The sequence below is a fragment of the Ursus maritimus genome, unplaced genomic scaffold (assembly GCF_017311325.1).
Source record: "Ursus maritimus isolate PB19 unplaced genomic scaffold, ASM1731132v1 scaffold_24, whole genome shotgun sequence".
Classification (NCBI taxonomy): domain Eukaryota; kingdom Metazoa; phylum Chordata; class Mammalia; order Carnivora; family Ursidae; genus Ursus; species Ursus maritimus.
Window position 1 is genome coordinate 1,277,100 of NW_024424897.1, and position 19,356 is coordinate 1,296,455.

Consider the following 19,356-nt stretch of genomic DNA (forward strand, 5'->3'; position numbering starts at 1 on the left):
CCACCGTGACAGGGCGCTTCTTCCGCTATAGCGATCTGCCCTGTTACATGACCGTAGAGGAGATGAAGTCTTTGATCAGGCTCCCAGACATCATCGCTTGTGCCAAGCAGAACATCAGCACAGCAGAAATCAGCGCCCACAAGGGCACCGGCTTAGCGGGGGTGCTGCATTGGCTCCAGGACACCCGCAGAACTGACAGCTGACCATCAGGAGGAGAAGCATTACTGGCCGGCTCTGGGGAGGAGGCAGAGAACGGCACTGCGTGGCCTCCAGTGATCTGTCCTCATCAGGGACAGGATGACCCAACATAAGCCTAGGGGATAGGCTTCTGGCCCAAGTTGTAGTGATGGGTAAACTGAGGAACCCCGGTTACAGAAACTCCTGACAGCTGGCCTCTGAATGAAAAGATCGTCCCCAGGGCTTAGAGAGGAGGACAGGCTTGCAGGGTGGCTGGGTGTCCTACTCCCATCCTGGGAGTATTCTTGCTCAGAGGTGTTTGGACTGCACAGCCCCATGGACTTGGTCTCTCGACTGTGATGCAGGCTGTACCTGTTGAGTTTGTGACAGGCTGACGACGTGACCCCCCACCGTATGAGAACATTGTCCTAGGAAGACCTGAGCCTGGAGTCAGAACGAGAACGGTGTTTTCATTCGTTCATTTGCTCAGTGCACGTTTATCACCAAGGAGGGCATAGGGGATCCCGCGGGCAGGTGAGAGTGAGGAGTGGGTCAGAGCGCAGGAGGTCCCGGCAAGCCCATCCCGACTTCAGCTGAGGGGCTTGCTGGAGAACAAGGGTGTGCTCGTGTGCTAGGGCCTCCATAACAAATTGCCACAAGCGCGGGGACTTGCAACGACCCAAATTTACGCTCACAGCCCTGGAGGCCAGAAAACTGATAGCAAGGTGTCAGCAGGGTTGGAGGGGGAAGGATCTGGAGGCTCCGAGAGAGGACACGTTCCTTGCTTCTCTTCTGGCTTCCAGTGGCTCCTGGAATTCTCGATATAACTTGGCTTGTGACTTGCAGAACTAGAATCCCTGGCTCTGTCTTCATGCGGCTTTCATAGGGCCCACCCTAAATCCAGGATGATCTCGAGATCCCTAATTACATCTGCAAAGACTTTTTTGGAAAAACAGTCATGCTTGTGTGTTCCCAGGGTTACAGTGAGACGTCCGTGTGGGGCTGCTGTTCAGCTCGCTGTGGTTGGTTAAGAAGCCCTCTACTCCCGGGTGTGGTTGTGTGTTTTCTGTAAATGGCTTTCTCCGTCTCAGTGGGCAGTTGAGGCTAGTTGGTCTGTGAAGAACTGCCAGACATCTGTCGCCCCCACCCCCCACCCCCGCCGGCATGCAGAACCGAACGGCAGCCCAGGACCTCAGCGCGAGGTTTCCAGCAGTTAGCCGCGTTATTGCGGGGATGTGTGTTCACACTTGGGTTATAAATGATGCCTCATAAAAGCTCTTGCAGCGACTGCAGGGCCACAGGGGCTCCTGTCTCTTCCCCTCACCCCCACCCCATGGAAGCGCTCGTCTCTGGGAAGGTCTGGTACTGTGCACTCCTGCGCCACTGCCCCAAGTCACACCGCGCAGCCGCGGATGCGAGTGTCCACCCCGAGGGCGCAGTCCTTACGAATTTCAGACTTCACCCAGCGTAACCGGCTTTCATCCACCCCCCATTTCAGAGAACTTAAACACAGGCTCAGGAGACAAGCACCTGTCTCCGTCTCTAGGGGTGACCCCTGGCGCGGGGTCCCTCTCAGATTTTGGCCTGGCGACATCTCATGGTAAAGCCAGCCTGGGCCAAGTTGGTGAGTTTTGGGGACACTCTGACAGGCTGAGGTGGTTTGAACCTCATTTTAAAAGGCAAACCTCCAGCCACGACCCATTTCCACCTTCCTGCTTTCATGCCACGCCTGGTGGTGTCCAGGAGCGCAGGTGTTTCTCAGGGACTGCGTTCACCCCTGGTCTTGCCGCCCTGCCCACGTCCTGGAATCCTACTGAGCACCCTGGAGCAGCCACGCTGCCCACCCCCTACCACCTGTGCTCTACCATGGCAGTGGCAGCCAGCACTCCCAGGCATCCGATGCAGGGGACAGGGCCCCCACCACACAGAAACACACCCCTGAGGTGCTAGCCTTGAACACAAACACAGCTTCAACTCAGAAGTTTTTAATTTGAAACAAACACCAAAACATTGTAGAGGATACCGAGAGGATCCCCCAGAGGCACACTACCCCACTTTCTGTAGGGCCACCCTGGCCAAGGCTGAGAAGTAGCATTTCCCGAGCTATGCGAGCCCGAGGAAGGAGCCGGGTGTTGTCCTCATGAGGACAGGAGCAGTAGGACTGTTCGACTGCTGGGAGCCCCACAGCTGAGCACACTGGTAACGTCTGGGTGCTCCCTCCTGTGGCTCTGGTGGAAGGTTCACACCTCACCAGGCCCTGCGGTTGGCAGGAATTCCCCACGTAGCCCTTTTAGCCACAGGAAGGTCCTGAGCCACGGTCCTGTCCTTGCCTTTGAGCTGCCTCAGACCGGTTCCTCTTTCCCCAAAGATCTTAAGAACACAGACCTCCTCTCAAACCCACTCGGTGGGAGGTGTCCGGTTTCCACATCCCAGTGAAAGCGGTGGGGGGGAGGGCTCCACCTGCCTTTGCAGGGATAAGGTGCCAGGAGCAGATCCCAGCAGCCCGACGCTGACCTCTGCCCTCCACAGCCCCCTCCAGCCCACGCTTCCAGCCGTGCTGCGCCATTGGACCACATGGAGCTTTAGTTACGGGTTCAGCTGACCAAGTCTGCAGTGTCTCCAGTGGACTGCGTTTCAGGACAGAATTACGGGATCGTCCTCCCTCCCTAAAGTGGTCCTGGGGTATCTGAGCCTGGACTCGTGTCTTCAGAACAAAGCTGCGATGGAACGATGCCGGGGTGCTTGACTGGCTGTGTCCCAAACAGGAGCTGGCCACTCTATGGGGACTTGGGACAGACCGTGCTCCGTGTGAGACAGCCTAGCAGATGGTCACTCGCAGAAGAGCCATCTTAGGGAGAAAAAATGAGAGCCAAGGCCCGGAGCCCTCTTCTGCGCTGGCCAGCAAGTACATAAGAGGCCTGGGAGTCCCAGCGCATGTTCCAGGCCATCTACCCGTCCTCCCCAAACCCAGCTGTGGAGGCCCTGGTCTCAAGGTCACAGACGTGTCTCTGCCTTCTTCCCGGAAGCGAGGTGCTGGGAACAGGGCGGCTGTGGTGACTGAGCCCCCTGCCGCTGCTGCTTCTTTAGCGCCCTATAGGCCTGCACGGCCCGCTCTCTCTCCTCCCCAATAATCCGCTGCCGGGCCAGCGATGTGGTCAGAGGCTGGGACACGCCAGTAGGACTCAGAAGCATCCTCAGCATCAGCGACTTCTTCCCAGGCTAAAGAACAGAGATGGAAGGTTGAGGCACAGTTCAGGAAGGAGGGGAGATAACAAAGGGCCCACGTTGGTCCAATAGCCGTATGCCCGGTGAGAATGTGGCATCCCGAGCACAGGCCCCGGACCAGGCAGCACTGGGCGACACACAGGACAGATGCCTCTGCTTACCTGGCCCCGGCTTGTGCTCGTCCTGGGCTGGGTGGTCAGCTCTGGGGGCTGCAGGGCAACCTCACCAAACTTCACCGTGTCTGGGGGGGCAGAGGAGCACAAGTGATGCCTCTGGCCACACAACCACCGCAGTCCCCACCCCCGCTGCGGCACAGGTGCCCAGGGCCAACAAGATCGTTCCAGGAAGAGCTACCTCGGAGCAGCTCCTGCTCCAGCCTTTCTGCTGCCTTCTCCTCCCTCCTCCGCCGGACTCTATCCAGTCGCCGTTTCTGAAACCTGGGGAAGAAAGCACAATGCCGTTCAGGTTCCCAAAGTCTCATCCCACGGGACTCAGAAGGCAGAGGTCACCCGTGCCCAGGAGGATGCCCCACAGCAGAGCCCAGCAAGCTGCCGTCAAGTCCCCTCTCTGGCGACCACCTGCCCCCCACAGCCGTGCGCTCTGAACAGGCCTCTGGGGTTTCAAGGCCACATTCTCATTGGGGGCGACTGTGCCCCCAGAGCACATCTGACGGCGCTGGGTTGTCACAACGTGGGGGCTGCTCCTGGCACCTCGGGCAGAGGCCAGGCTGTCGCTCCACGCGCTGTGCCGCCCAGAACGGCCGCCGCCCCAGACAATCACCGGCCCCGCACGCCGACGGTGCTCCTGCATCCAGAGGGTCTTGCAGAGCAGCACTGGGTTCGGGAGACGGCTGTGGCTCCGGATGGTGTGTGGTTCGGGTCTTCTGTGATGTACTTTTCGTCACTTAGCCCCAGCAGAAGCATGAAGAGCGCTCGGATCCAGGCAGCGCCATGGGGCCGCAGACCCTCTCCAACTTCCACAGCTATGACAGAAGCTTCGGATGAAAGCTTGGATCCGCTCATCTCAAGAGCTGCAGCTGTGGCAGAAACCACCTCCCCACCCCTGCCCACAGGCCCAGGGAGGTGGCACAGGGCTTCCTTCCTTCTCCAGGGCCGGGGGGCAGGGGAGCTACAGCTGGCTGGGCTCCCTCCTGGTGCCGGATGCCACCCTCAGGAGCCCTGGAAGGACCTCATCCAAGCCCCCACTGGAGATGCCAGCATCCATCCCCTCTTCACAGATGAGGCGCCAGAGCTGAAAGGTCCCAGGATTTGTGCATACGGCCCAGCGGAAGGCCCTCAAACTTCTTTCAGGGCAACGACCCCAGTCCAGGTTCTCAGGTGGAATCAGCCAGTCAGAAGCAGGGAACCCCAGAGCTGCATGGGATTCCCTACTGCCCAGCAAGCCTTCCCATCAGCCTCATCTTTCCCCCCCTCCCTATTGCAACTGGTCAGGGTGGACAACTGGCCTCTGGCTTCATCTGGCTCTTGTGCCCCCTTGATGCTTTTTCAAACAAAGGCAAAGACAAAGCTAGGCCTTCAGAGTTCCGTGGGCTCAGAGGCTCCCTGAACCCCCAGGGTTGAAAAGCTCTGATATAGAGAAAAACACTCAGCGACTGACCAGGTTTCACGTGTTTCTATGCTCCCCCTGAATCATGGGGTGGGCTAGGGCTCCCCCAGTAAGAAAACACTAGCGCTTCAGAGAACAGTCACAGGACCCCTACCCCACCCCACTCACGCTTTCTTCCGCTCCGACTTCTCCTTCTTGGGAGCCGCCTGCACCTCGGGCTGCCGGGCCACCTGGTTCTTGCTGAGGAAGAGCACGTGCTGGGCCTTCTGCTCCATTCGCTGGATGTAGGCCCCGTCAGACTCCCACTTCCTCTGCCTGAATCTGGGGACAGCGATGTCCGGCTCCGCTCCCTTTGCTTCCTTCTCTAATGTCTTTCTGAAGGCCACCTGGGCTGAGGACAAAAGGAGAGGTCAGGGGGTGTGGTGCCAGGCTGGCCGCCTGCCCAGGCTCGTTTCCCTGCCCGGGGCCACAGGGAAGGAAGACCAGACTCAAGTGGGGGCAGCCCAACTACAGGAGCTAAAGATTTACGATGTCCAGCTAGGGCACCCATGGGGATGGAAGCCCCACAGCCCACTGCTGCACATCAGATGTCCACCACAGCTCAGGTGAAAAAGAAAACAGGAAAGAAACTAAATGTTATTTAATCATCAGTGCCGGACTGGCTGAGTAACCACCCCATGATCCTGTGAAGACTTGACTGCACAGACCCAGAATGTTCAGCGACGCACAGGATAAACGTGCCGCTTTTCCGTCGTAAGTATGTGGAGACCTGCAGGACGCTTCTCTGTGGCCGGCACGGCAGAAGATGGACAGCACGCTCTTTCAGGGCGGAAGAGCAGGATTCAGAGACGGGGAGGGAGGCTATGCCGCACCTCACACCTTCCACCCGATTGCTTTCCCACGTAGGTGAGTTTACGTGTTCACCAAAAACAAGAGCCAGCTCAGGGAAGCACAGTCAGACTGGGTCACCTTCCACCGGGGCCAGTGCATCCTCCACTTCTCACCATCTCTTTGATCGCCATAGACCCCCAACGAAAAGTGTGAGGTTTACGAGAAAATTATAAAACGGCACTGATGTAAAAACAAGCTCATGTTTGGGAAAACAAATGTACATACACAAAATACCAACGTGCTGGACTCCATTCCCCAAAATGCCCCAAGTGTTGTCTCTGGCAGAGGCTGGCAGGTGGGCACCCGAGTGGGTGAGGGGTTGGAAAGTTTTTCAGGGGGGGGGTCTGACCACGTCCCTCCTCAACGCCCCCAGAGAATATCCACTTTTCTCCCCCACCGTTTCTGCACTCCCGTCCAAGAAACAGCTGTTTCTCACGTGCAAGAACTTCCCTGGCCTGCCCTGTCTGTGCCCTCAATTGTTACACGGGGATCTTTTCTCAAAGTCAGTCTGAACCCACCATCTCTTCTGCCTGATCTGCATTAATTTGGGAGGGGAATCAACAATTCTAACGGGAGGCGCCAGAGGCTCCTTTTGGAGCCTCGTCCGAAACCACACCAGCACCTGCTGCCAGCCACCTCTGGCCCTGGTGACGCCAGCCTTCGGTCAGTGCTCCACAAGCTCCTGCACCTTCAGACCACTGGGTGTCCAGGGACCTCTGCTGCCCGAAGCACGACTAACATTTAGGCAACGAAGTGGACTGGGGCACACAAAGCTGTATTGCCACCCAGCATGAACCTGCACGTTACCTTCTTTCTTCCTCTTTTTGTTACTGATGGGATTTTTCATCTCCTGGCGGCTCCTCATAATCTCTCGGAGCCGGAAGGGGATTTCCTGTTCATCCTGGTTCTTGGGCTTGCAATTCACTTTCTTTTTTTCTTTGCTGGGAGCGAGAACAGGAGGGTGAGACGCGTCCTAGGTTCCACACAAGCAGAATCAGACACAGAAAGCGAACCTGGCGGGCCACCCCGGCTGCTGAGCCTCACCGGAGACTGCCCCTGAACTGGGTTATCGCAGGAGCCCCAGGAGGGCAGGGACCGCACCCTGGAAGGTGGCCAGTGCCACGCCGGAGAGCCTCGCCGCCGCTCACCCGGCCGATCCTCCGGCGCACCCACTGCCCGGACAGAGCCGGGGGCCAGGTAGGGACTGCGGGGCGCTGAGACCCACCTGCGTGGTCCGGGCCACGGCGCTGGGAGCTGCTTCCCCCGCAGCTGCTGCTGCCGCCCCTGCGGCCGCCCAGGCCCCCCAGGCCCCGCCGACCCCGCCGGCGCAGCACCTCGGCGCCGGGGTCTCGCCATCTGCACGCCCGGCGCGCGGGGAGTAAGCCACTTCCGCCCTTCCGCACAGTCCCGCCCCATGACCGTCATTTCCGCTTCCTGCGCTCAGCTCTGCGTCCATTGGGGCGGTGCTGCTCCCTGGCGGACCAGGATTGGCCCGAGCGGCCGCCCCTCACTCCGCCTCGGGCGGGGCCCGGGGTGCGCCGCGCGTGCGCCCGGGCTGGGCCGCCGGCGATGCTGCTCCGGGGATTGGTTGGGGCGGGCCGGACGGTGGTCGCCGCTACCCGCGGTCCGGCAAGTACCAGCGGGGCGTGGGCCGGGGCGGGGTGCGTTCGGGAGGCGGGGGCCCGGCAGGGACCGGAGACTCCCGGCCCGCGCGCCGCCTGCTGTCGTTCCTGTCCTAGCCCCGGCTCCGCGGGAAGGCCGGCCCGTTCGGCAGTATCCCTTGCGCGCCGGCTGTGTGCAGCCGGTTGGGGAAGCCGCAGTGAACAAGGAGCTGATCCTCCTCGAAGGAGTTAGGCAGAGTGCATAAGTAAGGTCAGGGCCGTGGCAGTCAGTGTTGGGGGCCCCGGAGGCCGTAGATCAGGGGACAGGACCCTGGGGCCGGGGCCGGAGAAGGGAGGGAAGGCTGCCCGCCCTGCCTCTGGGGCGCTGGGGAGGAGGGCTGCCCTTGGGACCTTTGGGGGATGACCTGGTAGGAAGACAGGGATGAAGGGGCTTTGCCGTCAGTCAGGATGGTCACAAGGGAGGAGCGGGGCTGCCCTGGTTGGAGAGGGAGAAGCCCCTGTGTGGCCCCAGCTCGCAAGCTTCCACCCTGCCCCCATTTCTGCCCAAGGAGGTGGGGTGCCAGGGTATCCCCCACCCCACCATCTGCTGGAGTGCGCACCCAGTGCTTGTCCCCAAACCCAGCATTTCTCCAGCCCTTATGGCCACTTCACAGAAGGGAAACTGAGTCTACAGGGGCAGTAACTTGTCTAAGGTCTCCTGAGAGATGAGGAAGCAGAGAAGCACCCGGAGCCGCCTGCCAGTGACAGGAGGCTGAAATTTCCCTGGAGCTGGGGGCCGGCAAGACCTTACCAGCATCTGTCTTTTCAGGGGCCACGTCTCTCCAGCTGGGACCGGTGGCAAAGGCTTCCTGGAGGTGACAGCGTTCTTTACGGGCCACGTGCCTGGATCCAAGTCCGTGAAGGCCACAGAGATTTCGGGAAGGACCACGTGGAGGGGGGCGCTCAGTCAGGTGCAGATCGCAGCAGGCAGCCCAAGTCGCCCTTGCCTGGCGGGGGCCCCCCAGAGCCCCCGTATCCCCCACCGCCTGAGCTCCAGCCCCCCACAAACTGCTGCATGAGTGGCTGCCCCAACTGCGTGTGGGTGGAGTACGCAGATTTGCTGCTGCAGCACTACCGGGATGGCGGTGAGCGGGCCCTGGCTGCGCTGGAGGAGCACGTGGCCGACCAGAACCTCAAGGCCTTCCTCAGGGTGGAGATCCAGCTCCGTGTGAGGAGTGGGGGCTGAGCCACTTGCCCAGCACCCACACCGGCTTCAGCCTGACAGCCCCTTCTCAGGAAGCAGCACGGAGCTTTATGTGTGGCCCTGCACGAAGCTGGTGTCAGACAGGAACAGGATTATTTATTGACTTTATCTGAGAATAAACAAGTCTGTGGTGGTTAGATGGGAAGCTTCTGCAGTTTTCTCTGTAGGGCTTGTGTTACATTGTCAAAGAAAGCAGGTACAGCTCAGCGTTGAACTTTTATTCAGAGCCTGCAGCTTTCACCAGCCTGGAAGGGTGAAGGAAAATCCATTTCTTTGACTGCCTATGTGACGAAGACCCCAGGAGTCCCCTTCCATGTCCCAGCACCGCAGAAGTCCTGCCCCAAGGTCAGCTCTGGTTATTCTCAGTGGCAGAGGGAGGACAACCTGGGCCCATGAAGTTGCTATTGGCAAAGCCCTTGGCAGGCACGAGCACCTGTAGGCAGCCTGGGAAGGGCCCCATTCTTCCAGCTGCAGGGCTCCTTGGGGACAAACCCATTCACCGACTAGGTAGAAAGCTGTAGATCAGCCCGCAGGGGTCTGAGCCTCCAGTCCTTCCCACCCACTTAGACACAATGATCGAGGCAATTGACCAGGGTGTAAGGACCCAGAGGCCTCTAGCATCAGCCCCAGAATCAGCCTCCCAGCACTAGCCTGGTCGTTGGCTGCATACCCAGCCGCAGGACCAGTCAGCCCGGGAAGAACTTTATGTTAGGGCCCTCACTGCCCATCCCCATCTCCTGCTCACTCCCATCATGGAAATTGCCCCACCTTATCTCCTTCCCCCAGCAGTTCCAGGCACTGATACCAGTGGCCTGGATGGGGCAGGAGTTAAAGGAACTTGTGTGTGTTTTATCTCTCCTTATTTAAAGAAAAAAAAACTAAGATTGTAGCATAAATTCACGAGGGGTTTGAGCTGATAAACAGGCCTTCCCAGGTAGGGGCCTTTAATGTAAAGCTGGCACGTCACATAGAGATGTGTGGGTGAGAGAATGGAAGCAAAACGTGGTGCCTAGTTAGACACCCGTGGTTCAGGCTATCTTTCTGGACAGCTGCGTGCCCTCCAGAAACAGTTTATGTATCTATTAGGTTGTATCTCGGAGACCATCTCATCTAACGTATCCTCATACAGATTCAAAAACATCCCAGAAAGAGAAAGGTTTTCTCCAGGGACAGCAGCACAGCAAAGCTTGGTGGGCTCCGAGGCTCTGTGAAGGGGTGGCTTATCTCAGAGACAGGTTTTCCATATTTTTTTCCAAAATTCAGATTTATAAGGGGTTTCTGTATGTACTTGGGGACATGTACATGTATACATCCCAAGGATCCTACTAAATTAGGCCTGCTGTGGAATGCAGGTGTCACAGCGCAGTCCCGTCCCCAGGGGCAGCCACTGGCCTTGCTCCTGGCAGCGAGGCGGGCTCCTCCACGCATCCCACGGCAGTCGAGGGTGCCCGTGCGGCACCAGCAGCAGGCTCGCGAGACTCGCGCAGGTGCGGGGCTTGTCTGCTCATGCGGCCGTCTGTGACGCGTCTGGCACTGGGCTGGAAGCTGGGGTCCGGTAGAAACATCTGCTGCATCCCACCCCAGCGTGGAATGAAGAGGTTAACAGGAGCATTGTCAGGATGTGAGCAAGTCCAGCTGCAGTGAGGGCCTATGACATAGGCACCCTGGTCTCGCCCGAGGGGTCACCCTGAGGAAACGACCTGGGGCAGAGCTCTGAAGTCCCAGGAAGGGGGAGCTGAGGGAATGAGGAGAGGCGCACAGGACACCCTCAGGCAGGGCAGCAGGTGCGAAGATCCTGGGGTACAAGGGGCTGGGAGCGTGGAGAGCGCGGCGGAGGCATCGAAGGTGAGGTCAGAGATGTAGATAGTGGCCAGACTACACAGGCTTCGGGGGCTGTGAAGGCAGATTCTTCAGAGGTCGGAGAGCTGAGAGTGGGGAGACTCAGGACCGCAGTCAGCGTGCTTTCCTCTTTGCTTCCAAGATGAGCAGCTTTGGGAGAGGGTCTTGCCCCTGCCCTGCGGTTTGTAATGGCGCATCCCATCCCTGTCCCGGCCCCGTCCCCGGGCCCTTGCCCGCCCCGAGCCCCTTCCCTCATCTCCCTGACCCCTCAGTGGTGCCCTCCCGCCCGCCCCCCCCAGCGGCCCTGACAATCTCCTTAGTGTCATGTCAGGGCAGGATCCTAATCAGCTTACCCAGAAGCAGGATAAATGCCCCGCCGGCCCCCTGCTGAGCGATGCCTGGCTGCTCACCCCCATGGCCCCCTGAGTCCTGCCCCGTGCTCCGTGAGTACTGACCTTCCCCAGTCACCTTCTTGGCAGCCACTTTCCCAGGGGTGTGGGGTATCTGCCCAGAGGGTGGGGAGTTGGCGGGCTTTTCCCCACCACACCGAGGGCTGGATCTACAGGAGTCTGTCCCCCGTCCTCGTCAGAGCGGTTCCCCAGCCAGTCATTTTCAGCTGCCCATATCAAAGGATGGTTGCAGGCAGTCCCCAAGGTCTGTGATCCACACACACTCGGCCAATTTGAGGGGTCGTCAGCCACAGACTGGACTGCGGCTGGGGCAGCTGGGAGAGCTTGGACCCTGGTTTCCACGAGGCCAGCATCTGACAGGGAGTTCCGTCCGGGTCAGGGCTGCGCACACCAGGCCCATGGCCTGGGACTGGGCAAGGGGTCTGGCTAGGCCTATGGCATCTAGGCTGAGGGGCGGGCATGATGGGCTCTGAGCAGCCAGGTCCGCTTGGACCTGTGTACGCCCCCCTGGGCTGCTGCAGGTCCCCTTGGCACAGAGGATGAATGTTAGGGGGAAAGGTCCATGGTGGGGCGCACCTGGTACCGGGCCCCACCCCCACCCCCCAGCCTGCCTCGCCCGCCAGTCGGTCTCAGCCCTGGTGCCCTAGCCAGCTGCCGGTGGTAACTGAAGGCTGGAGTCAGGCGCTGCAGCCCACAAGACGGGAGCAGCAAAGGGGGCCCACGAGGTGGTGCCTGGGGCATCCAGTGCCAGGGTCTCCTCTCTGTGTCCTGTGCTTAGCCCCAGAACCTTCCAGGCTCACAGTGGCCCTGAGAGATTAGAGTCGCCCTCTGGTGCTAATAGGCTTAGGGGAAGCCGAGCTGCCCTTGAGCTGGTTCAGTGGGGCTTAGGGCATCCAGGGAGAGGCAGAGGGGAGGTCATCCTGTGCGGTGGGTTCAGGGACACCAGCAGATGACACTGGTGCCCAGGGCAGTCTCCCAGCACAGTGAGTAGCCAGGGGATTTACCAGTAGAAGGAAGAAACTGCCTGGGGGGGGGGGGGGGGGAGGGTTGCACAGCTCAGCTCGGGGCTTCTCCTGAGACAGGCCCCTCTCTACCGCACATCTTGCCCTCCATTTCTCTGTCATCCTTCGTTGCCACTGCTAGGCGCCTGGCCTGCCTCCAAGAAGGAGGCCCAGTGTCCCGACCCCCAGGGATTGAGGCGGGACACGCAGAAGGGGAGACACCTGAGGGGGGTGCACCAGGGGGCCACCGGTACTCTCATTCCCCGTCTGACCCCAGCTGGAGCCCCACGTGGTGACGGCAGGGGGCTGCTGTTGGGGTCATGCTCAGGGCCCCCTGGGTTTCCTGTTTCAGGACTTCCTCTGTTCTGCTGGGTTGAGACCTGCAAGGGGGGCGGAAGCAAGGGGGCTGACCAGGACCCCCCCGGCCTGGTGTGCCCACAGCCCACAGCGTGAGGGAGTCTAGAAGCCAGAGGTCGCCGTGGGGTCTCTGCCAGCCTGGCCATGAACCTGGAGCCACCCAAGGCCGAGATCCGGTCGGCCACCAGGGTGACTGGGGGGCCCGTCACTCCCAGAAAAGGGCCCCCCAAATTTAAGCAGCGGCAAACCAGGCAGTTCAAGAGCAAGCCCCCCAAGAAAGGCGTCCAAGGGTAAGCAGAGCTGGTGGAGGGCCCAGCCGCAGGCTACACAGGAAGGGGGGCTGCATGGTAGAACAGGGGGCACGGCCACCCATTCCTGGCTGAGGTCATTCCCAAGGGTCCCCCATTCCTCAGCACGGGGGGCGGGAGGGGTCGGGGGCTCCAGTCACCCTCTACCTGTCACTGCCACTTAGGGGCTCAGCCACAGCCCTCCCGCCAGCGTGCGTCCCTGTGCGCACACTCAGAGCACTGGCGCACCGAGGGGCCTGCACTCAAGGGCACGTATGCCCCCACGCACCCCCACCCCCCTCTTCCCAGCCACTGGCCCTGACCACTCTGTCTTGCAGGTTTGGGGATGACATCCCCGGAATGGAAGGCCTGGGAACAGGTATGGCGGCTGCCAGGGTCTTCCAGGTCCCCCCACTCTCCCACCTGTCCGTGCGCTTGGGGCCCCATCCTTCCTCCACTTTCTCCAGCCCAAGCTTACCAAGAGCGCCGCCCCAAGCCTGTCCTTCATTCTCTGCCCCAACATCAAGCTGTAGGCCTCACTGAGGTGGGGCTGCTCCATTCAGTGGGGTCACTGGGTACTGGGAAGGGTTGGAAAGCAACAAGGAGGCCTCTTTGTCTCCCTCTCTCCTCCCTGGCGTGCTGCACGCATCCTCTTCCACTCGACACCCTCAAGCTGGTGTGCCCTGGGAGGAGGCTCTGCACCCAGGACTTCCACTCTCACCACTTGGGGTGTAGACAGGAGGGCCCAGAGGGGTTGGTGGCCCTGGGGCCATGACCCTCCTGGTGCCACTGTTCTTCTGCAGACATCACGGTCATCTGCCCATGGGAGGCCTTCAACCACCTGGAGCTGCACGAACTGGCCCAGTATGGCATCATCTAGCGCCAGAGCCTGACCCAGAGCCTCAGGGCCGTACCCCCTGCTGCCCGCCCCGACCCCTGCTCAGGATTCCTGTGAGGAGGCCGGCCCCCCGAGTGTATCCAGATTTCCCAGTTTGTGTCTGGAGCCCCTTGCAGGGTGGCATCCTGAGGCCCCCAGATGCCAGTTACCGGAAGCCCACCAGCTCCCTGCAGGACACCTCGGGGCCAGTCAGGCCCTGCTTAGCTTCCAGAAACACTGGCCCACACACCTTCGCTTAAGGCTGGAAAGCCAGAGCAGGGTCTCCCAGGAATGTCCCTCACACCCGCTCCCGTCCTGCGGCCTGGTGATGAGAACAAGCTCCCCTTGCTAGCCCTTCCCAGCTGCCGCCATTGGGTTGGGGGAGGGGGGAGTCCTGACAGCATCTGGTGGCATCCGACCGATACCCCTCCAAACCCATCACTGGCAGGAAACGCCCTTTCCAAAATGGCCCACGCTTGCTGTCCCTGTTTCAAAATAAAATTCGCATGCCCCCACTCGCTCGGCTGGAGTGGGTTGTGATGGGGGCAGGGCCCAAGAACGTGGGTCTCCGGCAGGAGCGCAGGGGTGAAGGTGCAGGGTGGTGGGGGCAGCAGGGGCCCAGCTAGTCTGAGAGGGAAGGAAACCCACTAGACACGGAGTCTGTGAGGCTGGGGTCCATGCAGCCAGGCCGGCTAGGCTGGGAGGCAGCCCCGTGCCTGCCTGGCAGGCCTCACCCAGGAGGTGGACGAGGCCCAGCGACAGCTTACGCCAGGAGGAGGGAGCGCTCGGCCCTGCCTCACAGGTGAGGAGACAGGTGCAGAGAGACCGGGGAATTCGCTTAGTGGCCTAGTCAGCCTGTCCTTAGCTGTCCACTGCCGCTGGCCAGGTGCCCACCGATGACCCTGCGGTCCACTCCCGACACCACACCCAGGGGGATCGGGTGCGCCTGTGCTCACAGGCCTGTGCTCACCCATCCGGAAGCCTGCCAAGTGTGTGTCCACGTGACCGGGTGCATTCGTGGGGCCCGTTCACACAGCCCAGACGGTGATTCTGGGGAAGGGCCCCCCTGGGATCCCATTTTACGTGAAAGCCAGAGAAAGCCACGGTCACTGAAGGCGATGAAGGCCGGTCGGGGTGCCCAGAGGGAGGACGCGAAGCAGCCTGCTGTGGCTGGCTCCTGACCTGGCCGTGGGTCCACGCGGGTTTACAGGGGGAAGAGTTCCTCACGCTGCCCACTTAAGACTGGTGCCACTTACCGTCCGAATGATACAGCTCACTACAATTTATTTCCGCCTGAGCCTCACCTTCAGCCACCACAATGTACGGGAAAGGGCCAGGCGGTGGTAAGGGAGTGGGGCCACGGGGTGGGCTTCAGAGGTGGGGTCGGAATGGAGGTCGGAGGCAGGCCTCAGAGGTGGCTGGAGGTGGAGCTGGGAGGTGATGGTCGGGGTGGGAGTTGGGGGCTTGACAGCAGGATTTCATCCAGTCCTCGGAGCTGGTACTCCCCCCACCGGCCAGGTAGCTTTGCCTGGCCTCCCCGGTAGGAGGAGGATGCTGGCCGGCAGCGCCCCGCAGGGGGCGGCTCACACAGGCCACAGGGTGTTTGCAGGGAGCAGGCAGTGCCTGGCTCCGTGGTTGAGAACAAAAGTCTCCAAAAGAGAGTGCAGTCTGGCGGTGGTACCGGGAATCGGGAATCGTTCACGGGGAAGGAGGCGGGCATTCCCGGCCTCAGGGAAAGGGGCCTCTGGGTGCGGGAGGCACAGCAGGCAGAGGCAGCCCAGGTGTCCCAGACGCGGCGCGGTTACTCTGACACCTTCCCCGGGTGTCGTCTGGGGCTGTCAGCCCTGGGCCAGTTTGGCAGGGGACCTTTGCGACCCCGCAGTTCTGGGGCTCTCCACCAGCCCCCGGTGGACAGCCAGGGCCCGTACCAGCCGGGCGGCCAACAGGAGCTCCACCCCCTGGACAACCACGACCGCGATTGCGTAGGCACCCGCCCCGCGGACCTCGGCACGCAGCCACCGTCGGAGTGCAGGGCCACAGCCCCCCAGATGCACCCGCCTCAGAGCGGCACCCTCATCCAGGCCCGGAGCTCCGAAGCCGCAGGGGTCGTTGGCAGCTGCTCCGTCTTCCCCCGGGCTGAGGCAGCAGGAGGCAGGAAGGCTGCAGGCCTGGGCCGCAGGGGAGCTGCAGTTAAAGTCCCTGTAGGGTACACCTGGGCGTCGGTCCGGAGGGCAGGGCCCACTGTTCCAGGACCCGGCGCCAAGTTAAGTGTCTCTTACCGACCCTTCACACAGCTACGGCCACGGCCTCACAGACACGCCTGCACGTACGCACACGCACACGGGAACAAAGAGCCCGCTCCCTGTAACTCGTCCCGGCGCATGGCGCCCACGGCAGCCTCTGCACATGCAGACGGAGGTCAAAGCCTCTTGGCTGGAAGGGACGGATTGGGTGAGACGGCTGGAGGGAACACAGGCATGTGATGAGGGGTGGGAATCAGACAGCCTTGCCCAACAGGGCTGCTGAGTTGGTCTGAGCGGGTAGAGCTGGAGGGGAGAAGGTGCACTGAAGCCTGGGAGAGCGGGTCATCACAGGAGGGCGAGCGGCAACACTGGGCAGCCACAGGGCGAGACGGAGGGTTGTTCTCCTCATGGCCCCCAGCTCCAGACAGCCTCCAAGTGTCCCTGGCCTTTGCCTGGGGTCCTGCACCTGCCCTCCCTCACAGGCATGCTCTCGTCCCCCAGAAGAGTGGGCCTCACTAAGGCAAGGACTCAAAGGCCAGCAGGATGGGTGACCACGTGACACCACAGGGGGCTGGCGCCAATCCAAAGTCACACACAGCCCACGAATGAGAACACCCATGTGGATGCTTCTAGAATGCCTGGCACATTTCAGTGACTGCTGGATATAAGTGGCTGGTTTAAAGTCTCTGTATGACTCCATCTCTCGTGGTCAGTTGTCCTCCAGCAGAATGTAAAAGATACACTGCACGGTGTTTCTAAATAGACAACGCTTACACACACAGAGACACGCACACACACAGATACGCACGCACATGCATGCACACGCACATACACGCACACACGCACACGCCGTGGAGGGAGAACTGTGGAGTCCAGAACGATGTCCCCACTTAAGTGCAGTTGACATTGAGATGTTTTGTGTGATGTCCTCACCAAAAACACTCCCCAAAGTGACTTTCTAAGTCTGCTGGCTCAGCTTCTCCACTAAGATCCCTGTCCAACTGGTCCTGGTTGGAGGGAGCAGAAACACGCAGGGGGCCCACGTATGTGCACGGGCATGTGTGCACACACTCGTGTGTGTGTACAAGTGGGCATGTGTGCGAGTGAGTGCACCCATGTGAATGTACATGTGGTCTGGTCTGCTGGCCCCTGGGGACTCCCCCCCCACCCTGTGGGCTCCAGGACTCACAGGTTCCATGTCCAGTCCCGGTAGGAAGACACGCCACAGCACTGCAGCCCCAGCTGGACCTGGTCAATGAGGAAGTGCAGGTCCGGGTCATCCTGATAGTGGGTGATGGCTGCATGCAGGGTGGACTCCAGGCCATCCTGCAGTGGGCCCCAGAAGGCCACCAGCAGGGCACCCACCACAGCCTCCAGCGCCAGGAAGGCGATGAGACCCCCAGAAAAGCAGTGCAGCAGGCAAGCATTCTCGCAGAGCGCACCCAGGCAGCCCGCCAGGCTCACTGCACTGACCGCCAGTCCCCCCAGCACCAGTCCCAGCAAGGGGTCTTCAGGCAGGGCCGCCCCCCCACTACTCCCCAGAGACCCCTTGCCAGCCAAGCCCCAGAGCCCAATGGCCAGGGCCAGCAGACCAAGCAGAGAGAAGAGGAAGTTGAACAGGAAAGTCAGGTACTTCAGGCAGCTGCTTTCCAAGGGGAGAGAGGAGGCCGGGTCTTCCCCAGGGCCTGCCCTCCAGACCTGGTCCTCTTGGGGTGCCAGACCTGAGTGGCTGCTCCCTGGCGGGGGCTCCTCCCAGCACCCAGTGCCCTGTGGAGGAAGGAGGAACACACAGGGAGACCTCACCAGCAGGACATGATAATCAACAGGGAGGTAACCTCCTCATGGCCGGGGGTCAGAGCCTGGCAGCGGGGAAGAGGCTGGACAGTGGAGAGAGAACGGGAGGCTCGGAGACCCGAGATAGCTGGGGAGGGACGTGGCAGCATCCAAGCTTGTCGCCCGGCCAGGCAGCAGGGGGGACGGGAAGGGCCTAGCTCCTGCAGAGCGGAGGGTTGGCTACCCCCTGACAGTTCATGGTAGAGACTAAGCAGGGCAGTCCCGGGCAGCAGGCGCCTGTCCTCGATCCCCTGCGTGTGATGGAGGATGTGGGTCGGGCAGCACAGGCACGTGGCAGGCATCTGTGTGGATTGGTCTGTGCAGTCGAGGGAGGGGCTTCCCCACTCAGGCCAGGAGGTGGAGGCCCGCCAGGCAGAAGGGCTGGCCCAGGTGACTGCCCTTTCTGCTTCCCCCTCTCAGACCAGCCCCAGTGTCCCAGGACCCGCACAGTCTGCTCACTCTGAGCACAGACTCGGTGCTGGGCCAGCCAGGCTCCCAGGGCAGGGAGAAGTGCAGCCAGGAGACCAGGGCTCTGTGGGAGGCAGGGCCTTCCAAGGGGCCCTGTCTTGCCCTCCAGCAGGACACTCAGCCATGCTCTGGGACACTGGTCATACCAAGTGCGGAAAGTAAGGAAATGCTGACCCATCTCCCTCCCCCAGTCCTCCCACAGAGGAGTGGCTCATTGATCCTGAGGTTTGAAGAAGCAATCTCCATTTCAAGTCTGCCTGCCCCCCCCCCCCCCCCCCCCCCCCCCCCCCGCAGGCAGGTGTGGGAGAAACTTCTGTTCTCTCCCTGCAGGGAGGAGAGGGACAGTCTGCCCTCGAAACCTGGGAGAATTAGGAAGCTGTGGCCCCACACCTAGGCAGGGTCTCCCTTCCAAACCAGGAAGAAGCTGTCCTCCACTCCCCACATCCAACTATGCATTGAAACTTCATTCACTGTGAACTTGGAGGAGAGGAAAGGAGTATTTGTCAGCCCCTCCAGATCCCAACAGTCAGTGGGAGCAAAAGGCCAGGCTGCTGGTGCCAGGCTGGGGGTGCCTGGGGCCATCAGCGGCCTTGGGCTAGGCCAGGAGGTTATCCTGCAGCTGCGCAGCCAGCCGGGAGGGGTGTCGGGATGTCGGGGTGTCGGGGTGTCGGGGTGTCAGCCTCCAGCCACTCCCGAGCCAGAGCTCACTGTCTTGCTTCCAGACCCACGGGCAGCAGTGGGGGGGGTGGGCAACAGGGCCATAAGAAGGCCGAGAGGCTGGGGGTGGGGGTCCCAGGTGGAGGCGGATGGGCAGGACACAAGCGAGGTGCTGAAGGGCCGGTGGGCACGTCCCCTGAGTGTGTTTTCTAAGAGTGTGGATGCACTCGCTCCAGGGCAAGCACAAGGGCAAGGATAGCAAACGTTCCCGAGCCGGGGCAAGGTGCTGGGTGATCAGTAAAGGCCCCACCCTAATCTTAACTCTTCGTGGGTGTCCACCTACTGGCAAGGCTCAGGGTGGGGCCTGGGGCCAGGGTGGCTGAGAACCCGGCCCTCCCCAGGGCCTGTGGGGGCGGAGACATTTCCAGTCCGGGCAGAGGCCACCAGGGCACTGGCTTACCTGGGACAGCAGGGGGCTCCTTTCCCCCTCCTCCATTCCGCACCAGGACAGGTGTGCTGGTCCCGGTCTCTAGCTGGGACACGGAGCTGCTGCTGCCTGTGCCCTTAGCCGTCCCGTGAGCTGCGCAGCCCAGGGCCGGGTGAGCTGCCAGCGGAACCAGGACGCCTCAGTCATGACCAGATCATGTGAGGCATCACACT

At 61.2% G+C, this 19,356-nt stretch overlaps 5 protein-coding genes across 5 annotated transcripts in view; 3 read left to right on the forward strand and 2 right to left on the reverse strand.

Moving 5' to 3' along the window:
- ARL16 (ADP ribosylation factor like GTPase 16) overlaps nt 1-1,227 on the forward strand; it is a 2,861-nt gene extending 1,634 nt beyond the window's left edge. The window contains exon 5 of the mRNA XM_040640019.1: nt 32-1,227. Coding sequence (XP_040495953.1) covers nt 32-203 — 172 coding nt within the window. The 3' untranslated portion in view covers nt 204-1,227. The remainder of the gene's footprint in view (nt 1-31) is intronic.
- Nucleotides 1,228-2,146: 919 nt separating this feature from the next.
- On the reverse strand, nt 2,147-7,244 carry CCDC137 (coiled-coil domain containing 137). Its single transcript, XM_040640018.1, has 6 exons — nt 7,085-7,244; nt 6,667-6,800; nt 5,137-5,359; nt 3,757-3,839; nt 3,564-3,643; nt 2,147-3,396 (listed from the first exon to the last, which is right to left on the reverse strand). Exons 1-6 carry the CDS (start codon nt 7,213-7,215, stop codon nt 3,172-3,174), a joined length of 876 nt encoding a protein of 291 aa, XP_040495952.1. The 5' UTR covers nt 7,216-7,244; the 3' UTR covers nt 2,147-3,171.
- Nucleotides 7,245-7,373: 129 nt separating this feature from the next.
- On the forward strand, nt 7,374-8,861 carry OXLD1 (oxidoreductase like domain containing 1). Its single transcript, XM_040640020.1, has 2 exons — nt 7,374-7,488; nt 8,290-8,861. Exons 1-2 carry the CDS (start codon nt 7,429-7,431, stop codon nt 8,704-8,706), a joined length of 477 nt encoding a protein of 158 aa, XP_040495954.1. The 5' UTR covers nt 7,374-7,428; the 3' UTR covers nt 8,707-8,861.
- A 71-nt stretch (nt 8,862-8,932) lies between these two features.
- On the forward strand, nt 8,933-14,010 carry PDE6G (phosphodiesterase 6G). Its single transcript, XM_008693855.2, has 4 exons — nt 8,933-9,069; nt 12,327-12,621; nt 12,957-12,997; nt 13,422-14,010. The coding sequence occupies exons 2-4, from the start codon at nt 12,476-12,478 to the stop codon at nt 13,496-13,498; spliced, it is 264 nt and encodes an 87-aa protein (XP_008692077.1). The 5' UTR covers nt 8,933-9,069; nt 12,327-12,475; the 3' UTR covers nt 13,499-14,010.
- Nucleotides 14,011-14,782: 772 nt separating this feature from the next.
- On the reverse strand, nt 14,783-19,241 carry TSPAN10 (tetraspanin 10). The gene is made up of 3 exons (XM_040639851.1): nt 19,157-19,241; nt 16,928-17,505; nt 14,783-15,694 (listed from the first exon to the last, which is right to left on the reverse strand). The coding sequence occupies exons 1-3, from the start codon at nt 19,190-19,192 to the stop codon at nt 15,334-15,336; spliced, it is 975 nt and encodes a 324-aa protein (XP_040495785.1). The 5' UTR covers nt 19,193-19,241; the 3' UTR covers nt 14,783-15,333.
- Between the last annotated feature and the right edge of the window lie 115 nt (nt 19,242-19,356).